Below are 13,633 nucleotides of genomic sequence, written 5' to 3' on the forward strand. Positions count from 1 at the left end.
ATTGCTTAAAAAGTCAAAAACAGAAAATAAATTGTTAAAAGAAGAAGTAAAAACCTTAAGGACCCTTAGGGAAGATGAGGTCGATGACCTACATCTAGAAGTCCTTGAGGATGAGAACAAGGCTTTAAAGGGTGAGGTTGAGAAACTCAAGAAAATGCTTGAGAAGTTCTCAACTAGCTCTAAGACTCTAGACATGATTCTAAATGCCCAAAGGGCAGTCTACAACAAGGCCGGGCTAGGGTATCAACCCAAGGAGTCGAGTTTCATTTCTCTAATGTCTAGAACTCAAAATAGTAGATCACATGTTTCTAGGGCTCATGGAACTAGGAAAGGTATGACCAAGGCATGGGTTCCTAGGTCTTTCGTTGTAGAAGCATTAGGTCCCAAGATTTGGGTACCTAAAACCTCTATCTTCCGTGTCTTGTAGGCATTGGTCGAGGGGGAGCATCTATCAACTTGGTTTGTTGATAGTGGATGCTCCAAGCACATGACCGGGGATAAATCACTGTTTACAACTATTCAAAACAAAAGTAGAGGTAATGTGTCTTTTGGTAATAATGGTAGCCTTAAGGTTGTAGGAGTTGGAGACATTCATATATCCGAATGTTTCCATATCAAGAATGTCCTTCTAGTCAAGGGGATGACTTTTAATCTCCTAAGTGTCAGTCAATTGTGTGATACGGGTTACACAATTGAATTTCATTCAAGTCAATGTTTGGTTAAACACATTGACACACTTGACACAGTACTAGTAGGCACAAGGGTTGATAATATTGATCAAGTATCGTTTAAAAGTGCTACTAATGCTTTGATTAAGTGTTTCATGTCGAAAGAAGAAGAGTCTTGGCTATGGCATAGAAGGTTGGCACATGTAAACATGAAGAACATCCAGAAGTTGGCCAACCAAGGATTAGTGCGAGACTTACCCAGCATCAAGTACCACAAGACCAAACTATGTGATGCATGTCAAAAGGGTAAGCAAACAAAAGTTGTTCATAAAGGTAAAAGCATTGTAAGTACATCTACTGCTTTAGATTTATTGCACATGGACCTATTTGATTGCAGTAGTGTAATATCATTGAATGGAAGTAGATATTGCTTGGTAATCGTTGATGATTTTACTAGATACACATGGACTTTCTTTTTGAAACATAAGGACCAAACTATAGATATTTTTATTTCCTTTTGTAGAAGAACTGAAAATGAAAAATCGACAACAATTAAAACCATTAGAAGTGATCATGGTGGGGAATTTCAAAATCATAGGATTTTAGAGTTTTGTCAAGAAAAGGGATATAGGCATGAGTTCTCTACTCCAAGGACCCCACAGCAAAATGGGGTTGTGGAGAGAAAGAACCGAGTCCTACAAGAGGCTGCACGAAGCATGCTCAATGAGTACTCACTACCGAGCTACTTATGGGCTGAAGCTGTGAATACAGCTTGCTATGTGCAAAATCGAGTTTTAATACATAGGTTTTTAGGAAAGACTCCCCATGAACTTTGGTTTGGGAAACCGCCTACAATTAAACATCTTAGGGTGTTTGGTTGTAAGGTGTTTATCTTGAACACCAAGGATCATCTTGGGAAGTTCACGGCTAAGGCTGATCAAGGGATACTGGTCGGGTACTCTCTTACCAGCAAAGCCTATCGAGTCTACAATAATAGGACTAAATTGATTGAAGAGTCCTTTGATGTAGCTTTTGAAGAAATCCCTAACTTAAATGATCAACCAAGGGATGTAGGAGAAATTCAATTTGAACTTAGAAATCTAAGTTTGAATTATCAAAATGAAGAACGAGTCGAAGTTGACTCTGATGTTGATGAGCAAAGGCAACAAAGAACTCAATCTGATCCTTTGCCTGATATTGAGTCCTTGCGTGTGCCGAGTGAGACCACTCATGAGGCACCGCCAACACCAAGGCAGTCTAGGTTAGCCACTAGTCATCCCCAAGACCAAATTATGGGAGACATCCAACAAGGGGTTAGGACTAGGTCATTCTTTAGAAATGAGTCTAATGAAGTCGCATTGATTTCAGAGATTGAACCAAAAATAGTTGATGAGGCATTGCACGATCCTGATTGGATCTTATCTATGCAAGATGAGTTAGGTCAATTTGAAAGGAGCCAAGTGTGGGACTTAGTTCCTAGACCTAAGAAGACCACCATTAATGGAACTAAATGGGTCTTCAAAAATAAGTTAAATCAAAAGGGAGAAGTTGTAAGAAACAAGGCAAGACTTGTAGCCAAGGGCTATAGTCAAGTCGAAGGTCTCGATTATGATGAGACTTATGCTCCCGTGGCCCAATTAGAGTCCATTCGTTTGATGCTAGCTTTTGCTGCACATAGAGGTTTCAAGCTCTATCAAATGGACGTTAAATCAGCCTTCTTAAACGGATTCATCAAAGAAGAGGTCTATGTTGAACAACCACCGGGGTTTGTGAATACCGAAGTTCCAAACCACGTGTACAAGCTCAAGAAAGCTCTTTATGGGCTTAAACAAGCACCTCGAGCATGGTACGAAAGGTTGTCAACTTACCTATTAGAAAAGGGCTTTGTAAGAGGCCAAATAGACCCAACACTATTTCTGCGTAGAGATGGTGAAAACATTTTTGTAGCCCAAGTGTATGTCGATGACATAATTTGTGGCTCAAATAACAAGGGCTATTTGAATGAATTCATTTCTCACATGGAAAGTGAGTTTGAGATGAGTCTAGTAGGAGAGTTGACATTCTTCCTCGGACTTGAAATCAAACAAACTCGAGATGGAATTTATGTCCATCAGACAAAATACACTCAAGAGATGCTTAGAAAATTCAATATGAGTGACTCTAAGGAAGTGTCCACTCCAATGGCGACAAACACTCGCCTTGACAATGATGAGAGTGGAAAACCAATTGATCTAACGCAATATAGAAGCATGATTGGTAGTCTTCTATATCTCACAGCTAGTCGACCAGACATACTTTTTGCTGTGGGCATGTGCGCTAGATATCAAGTCTGTGCCAAGGAATCTCATTTAATTGCAGTTAAGAGAATATTGAGATACCTTATGGGCACAATTCGAGTAGGTCTATGGTACCCTCGTACAGAGTCTTTTGACTTGATAGGCTATACCGATTCCGATTATGTTGGGTGCAAATTGGATCGGAAAAGCACTAGTGGGGGTTGCCAATTCTTAGGTTCATCATTAGTTAGTTGGTCAAGTCGGAAGCAACATTGTGTTGCTCTCTCCACGACCGAGGCTGAACACATTGCCATGGGAGAGAGTGTATCACAATTGTTGTGGATGATTCATACTCTAGAAGATTATGGACTTTCGTATAAGGGAGTGCAAGTGTTGTGTGACAACATTAGCACAATAAACCTAACGAAAAATCCAGTCCATCATTCAAGGACCAAACACATTGAAGTGCGTCATCACTTCATTAGAGATCACGTAGCTAGGGGAGACATTGCACTCACATATGTTGAGTCAAAGTCAAACTTAGCCGACATTTTCACAAAACCCTTTCCGGAAAATGAATTTAGTCATTTAAGGAGGGAATTGGGAATGTGTTTGGCTCAATAAGTCATTTTGACCACATCATGATCAATAAGGACCGTTAAAATGACAAGAGAAATTGGGAAATTAATTTGGGCAACTTGGGGACATCTCACACAAACTATAAGGTTTAACAAATTATTTTTGTTTGCTAAATATGGGGTGAGATGCTAGGATCAACCACATTATTCAAAATGTATCATGCATCCCTTGAATAATTAGGTTGAAGAGACATAAATTGAGTATGGGGAAGGCCATTACATAATTCATGTGTATTTGGCTCCTAGATCTTACTCATATATTCCAACCAAGGAATCTTGGTTGGACTTTTACCTAGAAATTATCTAATTATGGTTGATGGTTGATGTGTTGATTGGTATTGTTGATTGGTTCATTTCATGACTTTGATTGATAAAACGATAGGTTGTTAAAGGAAATAATAGCAACTTGGATATATTTTGACAAACTTGAAACTAAACATAACAAGGATCAAAAATTTCAGCTTTCATGCCTTGATTGAAAAATTAGGACAAGTTGTTTATATTTTGACAAATTTGAACCTGATCATAGAGATGAGTTTAGCAAAAATATGTTTTGAACTTCTAAGGACCAAGAAGACAGAACTCCATATGGTTGGAGTTAGTGTGAGGTTTTGTTTGATAAGAGTCTGAAACTTTTGGATTATGAACAAGTTCAGGCCATAAGAAATCATATTTCGAATATATTAGTGTTTGGTGATTCCTAAGTTCTAGGGTATGTCTTAGGGAAGTTATGAATTCTTGAGTTCCGGATTCTTCAGACTTCATGGCTCAGTATTTCAGTTACTGAAATTACTGAAATCGGGTTATCAGACACTGATCGGTCCACAGACCGATCAGGAAAGTCTGGATCGGTCTGTCGACCGATCCAGAACGAAGCCAAACTCTCTGTTTGGTATCTGATCGGTCCAGTGACCGATCAGCGCACGAAGAAAGCCCCCTGATCGGTCCACTGACCGATCAGGTGTCGCCGATTCACTCGGGTGGATCTGATCGATCAGGATTTCTCCTGATCGAACAGCCGTCCGATCAGATCACACTGTGCACTATCCCCTCATTAAATCCTCCCGACCTCCTCTCTTCCCGATCTTGTTCCTTCTCAAAACCCTAGCCGACCGACTCATAACCTAGCCGACGCCCCTCTCTTCCTCCCGTCTTCTCGACCCATCGTCTTCTAAAAGCCGAAGGTCACAATGGCACCGAGGTAATCTCTCGATCTCTACTATTTATTGTCTTTGGCAGGTCATGTTATCATGTTCTTACTGTCACTGTGGTTTGTGCTCGGTGGTTTGCCCATGACCGGTGCTCTTTCCTTGTTCCCATTGTCCTAATTGTTAGGAAGAAACCCACTAGTGGTGAGGGAACCTCTAAGGAACCAACCAAGAAATGCAAATCCAAAGCTCCTGCTGCTCCTTCCCGACCTCAACCATCCAGTTCAGGAAGATTTCCCAACCAACAGTTTGAACAATCCTTTAAGGAAAGGACCTTCAAGTTGCTCCCATGTAGATCAGTCGATAAAAAATACATGAATGAGTTTTGTCCAACGATTACGGAGACCATAGCCTACTATAAACTTGATTCCTTGGTATATTTAGAGAAGGATATCAACCTTGACCTAGTTTCTGAATTCTATAACAACCTTCATCAGACTATTGATGGTAGTTATAGATCAAGAGTGGCTAAGCAAACCGTTGATTTCAGCTTAATTGCCTTCTTTGATTATTTAGGCTGTCGTTTGTGTTCGGGGACGGTGTTCTCATTCTATCCTGCTTTGCCTAAACCCGTGCCTCATCCTCTTGATGTCTCATCTGACTCGATTTATGAGTACTTCTTTGGACATCCGAGACCGGATGGATTAGATGAGTTAGATGTCGACTTTCCTATATTTGCAGCCCTTGGCCTTTCTGCTCCTGATTACATTCTTTTCAAAATTGTCACAAACTGTCTACTACCTATTACTTCTAAACCATTGGCAGAGATTCGACCGTATCATTGTCTGATGCTTTACGGGTTGCGTAGGCGTCTTGACTTTGATGTCATGTCGAGTGTCTATACTTCTATCATATCCCATAGCGAGCCAAGCGGTTACACCATCTATATGCCTTATGGGCATGTAATTACTGATTGGCTTGAGACCCTGGGTGTTGACGTCTCTAGGGGGAGGATGGTCAAGATGGTTAGGCAGGATTGTCGACTTGGGAAACGTGCATTTTCCAAGTCTGGAATCTTAGGACAGGATGGGGCAGTTAGGTGGAAGGATGGGAGGGCACTAGGTGAGTTACCTCGACGACAGGTTGCTCCTGTTGCTGCTCCTCCTGCTGCTGACGATGGAGAGGCCGATCCTGATCTGCGCTGGCAGATCGCCGAGCTGGAGAGTCGCTTTGATCGCCACGAGGAGATGATGGCTGCTGAGTTCGATGGACTACGCATACGGATTGACCAGCGCTACGACGATCTGCGCAGCCAGCAGTTGGTGACTCAGCAACTGCTTCGAGGGTGGATGGCCAGATACCCACCTCCGCAGCACCACCCGGACCATACACTTTCGAGCAGCAGCATCCCGCCTCCGGAAGATATTCCTCCAGCCGACACTGGAGATGTTCCTCGTCTTGAGGAAGATGACTGATACTTTTTGATGATCATATTGATTGTATGTTTTGGATGATGGTTGCTAGATACTTATGTCTGACCTGGTTGTATGCGACTTACTGTTATGCTACTCATTCTTCCTTATATATTTGCTGTTCTTTTCTTGGTTGTTACTATACTCTTCATATGTCTTTTATTTCTTTATTCATTTACTGTCCTAAAATACACTTAGAAGGAATTCTAGGGGGATTAAGCAGAAGACAGTATGGATTAAGGGGGAGCTCTTTAAGTTATCTTACCTTGTTCGCTCCTTTTCGGTGTTTGACAAAGGGGGAGAAGATAACTAAGTTTAGAAATGAATGAAAGGTTGATTTTAGGGGAGAGGATGACTTTGAGTCGTTTTGAATCCTCTTACCTAATTCGCACCTATTTGACTAAGTTAAGTTAAGCGATGAATTGACTTCATCGAGTCAATATGAAAAAGGGGGAGAAGATAACTAAGGTATATCCGTCTTAGGGGGAGGATCCTGATTTCCCTAAAATTATGGGTATATGAGCATTTCTGATCTAAACTTAAATCGTGTTGTCAAACAACAAAAAGGGGGAGATTGTTGATACAGTCTGACCTGGATGTTGTTTTGCTGTTGACACTGATTTAAGTTTGTATCAGATATTTAACTCAGATTGATTACTAATCTAGGTTGACTTGGTTGACCTGATTGAGAAAGTCCTAACTGGGATGTTAGGCAGTTGGAAAGTCCTGGTGAGTGAAGCCAGGCAGATTGGAAGTCCTGGTGAGTGAAGCCAGGCAAGGGAAAATCCAGATGGATCAAGGGTGATCGGACATCTGGTGTTGAAAAGTCCAAGAAGGAAGCTTGGCATGTGAAGTCAGAGAGGGCTCGGTAGCTCGTTCTCTAGGACCAGATGAAGTCGGAGAGGGCTAGGAGCTCGTTTCTCCGGACTAGGTCGAGAGGGCTCGGTAGCTCGATCAGAAGACCGATCCAGCCAGTGATCGCGTGGGTGACACTCGATCGGTCCGCCGACCGATCGAATCGATCGCTGGCTCGAGCGACATCGATCGCACCGATCGAAATCGATCGCAGCTCATCGGAGTTTACCGATCGGCCCGAGACCGATCGTGAAGTCGTAAGCGCTGGGAAGAGCGACATCGATCGGTCTCGGGACCGATCAGATTAGTGCTCGATCGGTCCGCATCGATCAAGTCAGACGTGCGACATCTCGATCGGCCGAGACCGATCGATAGTTCTGATCGGCCCGCCGCACGATCAGCTGATCGAGCAGGATCGGTCCCGCATCACCCACGTATTGTTTGTTTTGCATGCACTTTTTCTGATTGCCGTATTTGTTTTCACCCATCTGTTTTTAACCATCTGCTGTGAGTCTTTTTAGCTTGCAGGTTGCAGGTCACACTCTCATGGTTGAATTCAAATTAAGCTTCATTAAGAGAAGAAGACAAGTGCTCTTTACACTGTGATTTGCTGCAACAGATGCATTTGAGGCATCAACGTTCACTGGGTTTCTGATTGCGATTGGGTTGCGCTCAGTTTGACCTCTACTCATTGGTTCGTATCCAGAGATGCCAGTGATTTCCATTGGCATGGGTTCAGAGAACCAGATGAGGAGGAGAGGTGATTGGCTACGCCTAGTTGACAGCAGCGATTCTGCAGGCAGCGGTGATTCGAGCCAGTGAAGCAGAGAGACATAAGAAGGAAGAAGAGAGGTTCAGAAAAGTTAACCGATTCTCTGTTTCTTTGCGATCAATCCTTTGAGAAAGCAAGTTGGTGAAGCTATGAGCTCCTTGCTAAGAAGGTTGTTGTGCGCTCTCTGCTCTGTTTTTCGCCGCGTGGCTGTAAGCTCATCTGATTATTCTTCTCAGCCACTGTAAGTCTTGTGCTTAATTCTATAATCAACTGAGACTCTGTTGAGAGGTTGCTCCACCGAGAAGGAGACATCTTTAGCCGGATTTTGTCCGGGGTGTGATCTACCGAAAGATCAAGGAGTCGTCCTCCTTACGGACACGCCAAGGAGTAGGGGCAAGTTATCCCCGAACCTTGTATATCCGTGTGTCTGCTGTGTGTGTCTTTCTTCCTCCGTTTTAGTTTTCTACTTCCGCTGTGCTAACAAGTTTTTCTTTAAGAAAGATTGTGTTTAAGTTTTCAAAGAGGCTATTCACCCCCCCCCCCCCTCTAGCCATCTCCGATCCCAACAGGTTGGAGACGCACGAGTACTGCTATGGTTTGGAATATTTTGGAGTGGTTATTTATTTTAGCAATTATAATGTTAATTAAGATTTGTAAAAATTAGAAGTGAGATGGAAATTATACATCTAATTAATTCTCATCCGGTTCATCTTTTTACTTCACACAAATTTTTTTTTTATATATATTTTAATTTTTTTTACTTTATCAAAATTAATGTACCGAAGTAAAATATTATTAAAATTAATAGTGAAACCCTTGTTTTTTAAATTCCGAAGTAAAAATTAATATTTTACTTCGCTAGTATTATTAATGAAGTTGATTGTTATATATTACTTCGTAATTAACAATCGCCGAAGTAAAGAGTGGCGAAGTAAAAAGCCAAAATTCTACTAGTAGAAGGTGAGTGAATTGATACTAAAGTTTTACAATGTGGATCCCCATACAGTTGGGTTAAAGATATATCTAAGAGATTTGAATATTATTGGTAATATAGTCCCACGTAGATTAGGTAGCGCTCTCTCACAAGGAACAAACCTATTCTATGCAAAGAAGATGCTTCCAGTCAAACCAGTCATAACCATGTGGCAAAAAAGGCAAAATCGCTCGTCCTCAACGCTCCCGCCGCACCCGACCCAAGGTCATCACGAGGGAGGTAAATCACAGCATCCTAAGTGAGCATGTGGCAGGTGGGGTGAGTTGCACAGGGACCGAGGATTAACGTCCCGACTACTCTGAGTTTCGACCCCGTGACCTTATGTGGTAAGCATTCCATCACATATCAACTCGGATGACCTGTGAGGTCCAAACCAGTCATAACCAGTAACTATATTCTATGCAAATGAATAGACTTACAATCCGTAGAAAGATCGCACGACACTTTGTTGAAAAAAATGCCAACCACTAAGAATCTTAGTGAATTTAAAAAGGATATAGGTCCAGCCAAAAGTGACTAATTTATTGAGACCCCACTAATTGTTATAGCAGCTAAAGGGAGAGAAAGCCCTCATTACGTGTAATAATGATGCAGATTGATCAATCATTACAAGATAGGTCTCTTGAGAATGAATGTACCACCATAAGTTAGGTTATCTATTTAGAGTAGTCCCTAAAGGATGTAGATATTATAATCACGTTAGAAGATGATTAACTTCATCAAAAAGATAATTTTTCTAGCATGCAAGAAAACTGCCTTTGGCTGAATGCATGGTTATGTATTCCGGTTCATATTGAATTATTATAATTTTAATAAATTGTCATTGAATAGATTGCTACCTAAAATGCAATTTCAATCTTACCATAATGTCAAACTTTCTAGCACAGAAATGGGCAGTGCGATATCTCAAAATGGCTTGTGAAGAGTTCTTTCTTTCAATATGTAATTGCCTGCTTTCCTGCACGGACATAGTCCAATGGGTCGGGTCATTGCACATTACAACTATAAATGGTAGGATAATGTAGTAGCTAAGTAAGTTGTCCCATGCAACCCCATAATTTCATGTCATTATAAGATTTCTAGATCAATCAATCGATTTTGGTTGAAATCTATTGATGGATCTAGAGAACTCGGAATGATGTAAAATTAAGTTCTATAAATTCTTCTAGTTCTTATGATTATATTTATGGTTTTAAACATTAATTTGACTCGATATATTAGGAGCACTACTTTTTTAAATATGAATTAATTTTTCGGATATATTCATATTTAAAAATCATTGTTCTTAATGTATTTGATCAAATTGATATTTGATAGTATTTTTATAATCAGAAGAATTAGACGAACACATAGGAACTGATTTTATATCATTCTGAGGTCTCTAAGTCTATTAACCGATTTTGACCGAAACTAGCTGATGGACCTAGTGACCTTGGAATGTCACTAGGGGTGTAAACGAGTCAAGCCGCTTGTGAGCTATTCGAGTCTCAACTAAAAAAAAAGCTCGTTCGAGTTCATTTGATTAAGTTAACGAGCCAAGCTCGAGCCTGATTTCGAGCTCGAAAACATTATCGAGTCGAGCTCGAGCTTAACAGTATTTGGTTCGTAAGCTTGCGAATATGTTCATTTAGAGGCTCACGAACGTGTTTGTTAAGAAGCTCGCGAACATGTTCGTTACATGTTTTGTTTATCTTATTATTATTATTATTATTATTATTATTATTATTTTATATATATATATATATCTTATTATTATTATTATTATTATTATTATATAATTAAATATCATATAAATAATAAATATAATAATTTATTATTAATTATTATAGATAATTATGTTAAATGAGCTTAACTAAGCTCATTTAATTTTTAAACGAGGTTTTTTTTCGAATCGAGCTCGAGCTATTTAATTTAATTACGAGCCGAACTCAAGCTTAAGAACTAAAGCTCAAATTGAACTTGAGTCAAGCTCGAGTTTAGGGATAACGAACCGAGCCCGAGCTCGAGCCTCTTATTGTTCGGCTCAGCTCGGCTCGTTTACAACCCCTACATGAAATCAGTTCCTATATATCTGTCTAGTTCTCTTGGTTAAAAAAATGCTATTAAATATCAATTTGACTCAATATATTGAGAGAAATGATTTTTTGAACATAAATTAGTCAAAATCGACTAAAAAATTGATTCAATCAATAAAAAATCAACTCGACTAGGACCACTACCAAGGATAAAAATAGAAGTGGGTATCTAATTTGGTCATTTATAAATTATTCTATGTGATTATGCGATTTAATAATTTTAAATTTTACCTACACGATTCAATAAAAATTATTATTTTTATTAAGTTCATCAAATTTAGAATTCATATATAGAAAAACATCCTACAAGTTCCATTAGGCCCACTAGCTTAAGCCAGTAATCAGTTCGTTAATTAAGTTTGACACCTAACTACTGTGGGGTTTTCCATCATCGCCTCTAAAGGATCCAACTAGTCAACTTAATCTAATGGATTGACTTATAAACTCTGTGATTTTACACCAACACGAAATAATAGTTTCAACCCAATGGATTAGCTTACATGGTCATAAATTGTGCGTTAATTAATAAGGACATTAAGAATGCGTATAGTCATCTTTTACCAACTTACATACTCATAAATTAATATTTTATTTTTTCTTTAATACATTTTAAACCTATTATTTTACCTATTTTTTATTTCTGTTAAAACAGAACACAGATTGAAAATTGTGAAATTTTCAAAAAGACATATATCTAACTTTTAGATTTTATTTATTTTTTTATTTTACCCCTCCTATTCATTACTATGGTGTTACAAAGAACAATAATACTATTGTGATATTACATTTTAAAAATCCATGTTACTGTGATATTATATTTTAATACTAATTTTTAAAAATAATATTATTTAATATTATATAAATATTAAAATCAATATTATTAGTGGTCTATCCTATGCAATACCGCGTAGTTTACTTAGTAGTAGTTGGTGAGAAAGATAAAATAAAATAAAATGTCCTATAAGAAATTTCAAAGCCAAATATATATTTTTTAGAATTTTAGAATTTTAAATACACCCTTTAATAAATTGACGCTATAATTTTTTTAGTAATGAGAAAAAATTTCAAGAAAAAACATGGGTACATAAATTAAATTTAGAGCCATCATTTTCATTTCTATGAATCCATCACAGTTTTTTCTTGAGATTTGTTTAAAATGTATATCATTTTACATTTTTTTAATGTCAAGATCAAATTTCATTTTATTTTTCTTTTCTTTTCTTTTCTTGTGTGCCCAAATAAACGTAGCAGAGCATCGAAGCCGCATGCGCTGCGCATCCCACCTCAAAAGCTCGATGAATGACTGGATAAGCCTCCTCGTTGCCACCAGCAGAGAAGCCACCTAGTAAACCTCGTCGGCTCCGGAATGAACGCCCTCTACTTCCTCCGCCCTCCCGCCCTCGCCCCTCTCCAATCCCCCTACCGCTTCTCCGATCCATCGCTGCTCCCTCGCTCTCGGCTCCACCCGCCTCCGCCTCGCCGATCCGCGGCGGCGCTCAAGAGCCCTCGAGGCTTCGGCCCCTCGCCGCGGAAATCCGGCAAGAACCGCAAGAGTGATAAGAGGCCAGGATTCGACGAAGACGACGACGACGACGAAATCGAAGACGAGGAGGACGGCGGCGGGATCATTCCGGAGGCGGTGACGAACCGGATGATGCGTCGGATGGGAGTGTCGATTGGGATCCCGCTCTTCGTGGGACTCCTCTTCTTTCCCTTCTTCTACTACCTGAAGGCGGTGGCAAAGCTGGACGTTCCCAGCTGGGTGCCCGTCCTCGTCTCCTTCTTCTTCTTCGGGGCGTCCCTCTTGGGGATCAGCTACGGGATCGTCTCCGCCAGTTGGGATCCGCTCCGGGAGGGTTCTTTTCTGGGCTGGACCGAAGCCCAGCGCAACTGGCCTGTCTTCTGGCAGTCGCTACGCGGCGGCGGCCGCCTAAAAGGGAAATAGCTAGCCACCGCTCCAGCGGTACTACTACTACTACTTCTTGTCTTCTTCCACTACTTTCCTTTTTCCTGTTGAGCTCCATCGTTTGTTTCATGGGATTTCTCCACTCGCTTCGTAATTGGCGTCGACATTTTTGGTATTTAATCAAAACTGTTTTCAATCGTATTACGTCGACGCTCTGATTTGGTATTTCTCGACGCTCTATTTTCAATTGTACACTTGAGTGTGAACTTGAAGCAACACTTGGTTTCGTTCTAGAGATCTATTTATAGAGTGTCTTGTCCTTTAATGGCTATTGAATTAGTCTCAATTTAGATCTAGAACTACAATTCATTCTTTCGAGTGTCTTCTTTCATCAAAAGCTTGTGATGTTCAGCATCTTGGAGTGCACCTACGCTGGACTATTTTGGTGTTAGATCACGAGAGAAAATTATCGCTTTTTTTTTTTTCAAGTTGGTGGGTAGACGTGACAATAATTTCTCTAGAGAGAGTTGAATATGATATATAGATGCTGTAACCAGATGGCCTCTAAAATTTATCTTTGTTTTACTTTTTAAATTGAATTTCAGCAGTGATTTAGACTTTTATATTTTGGTTTTGGGTTGGTCAGTTAAAATCTACTCTTGTTAAATTTTCAAAATCCTATTTCTAACAATTTTATAGAAATTGTTGATCTGGTAACCATGTTTAAAACAAAGTTGCCTTTAAAAATAAGCCAATGCTAAGCTCAGAAAATTTGGACCTAAAAGTTGGTATTATTATTATTTTTTATAATCTAAATATTTACACTCGA

At 39.8% G+C, this 13,633-nt stretch overlaps 1 protein-coding gene across 1 annotated transcript; it reads left to right on the forward strand.

Annotated features, from left to right (window-relative positions):
- The first annotated feature begins 12,152 nt into the window (after nt 1–12,152).
- Nucleotides 12,153–13,135, forward strand: LOC121985191 (protein PAM68, chloroplastic-like). The gene has a single exon (XM_042538488.1). The coding sequence runs from the start codon at nt 12,265–12,267 to the stop codon at nt 12,841–12,843; it is 579 nt and encodes a 192-aa protein (XP_042394422.1). The 5' UTR covers nt 12,153–12,264; the 3' UTR covers nt 12,844–13,135.
- Nucleotides 13,136–13,633: the final 498 nt, after the last annotated feature.

The sequence above is a fragment of the Zingiber officinale genome, chromosome 5B, assembly GCF_018446385.1.
Source record: "Zingiber officinale cultivar Zhangliang chromosome 5B, Zo_v1.1, whole genome shotgun sequence".
Lineage (NCBI taxonomy): Eukaryota > Viridiplantae > Streptophyta > Magnoliopsida > Zingiberales > Zingiberaceae > Zingiber > Zingiber officinale.

What these genes read in the sequence shown, in the direction of transcription:
- LOC121985191 (XM_042538488.1), top strand. Translation starts at nt 12,265, where the DNA reads ATGAACGCCCTCTACTTCCTCCGCCCTCCCGCCCTCGCCCCTCTCCAA.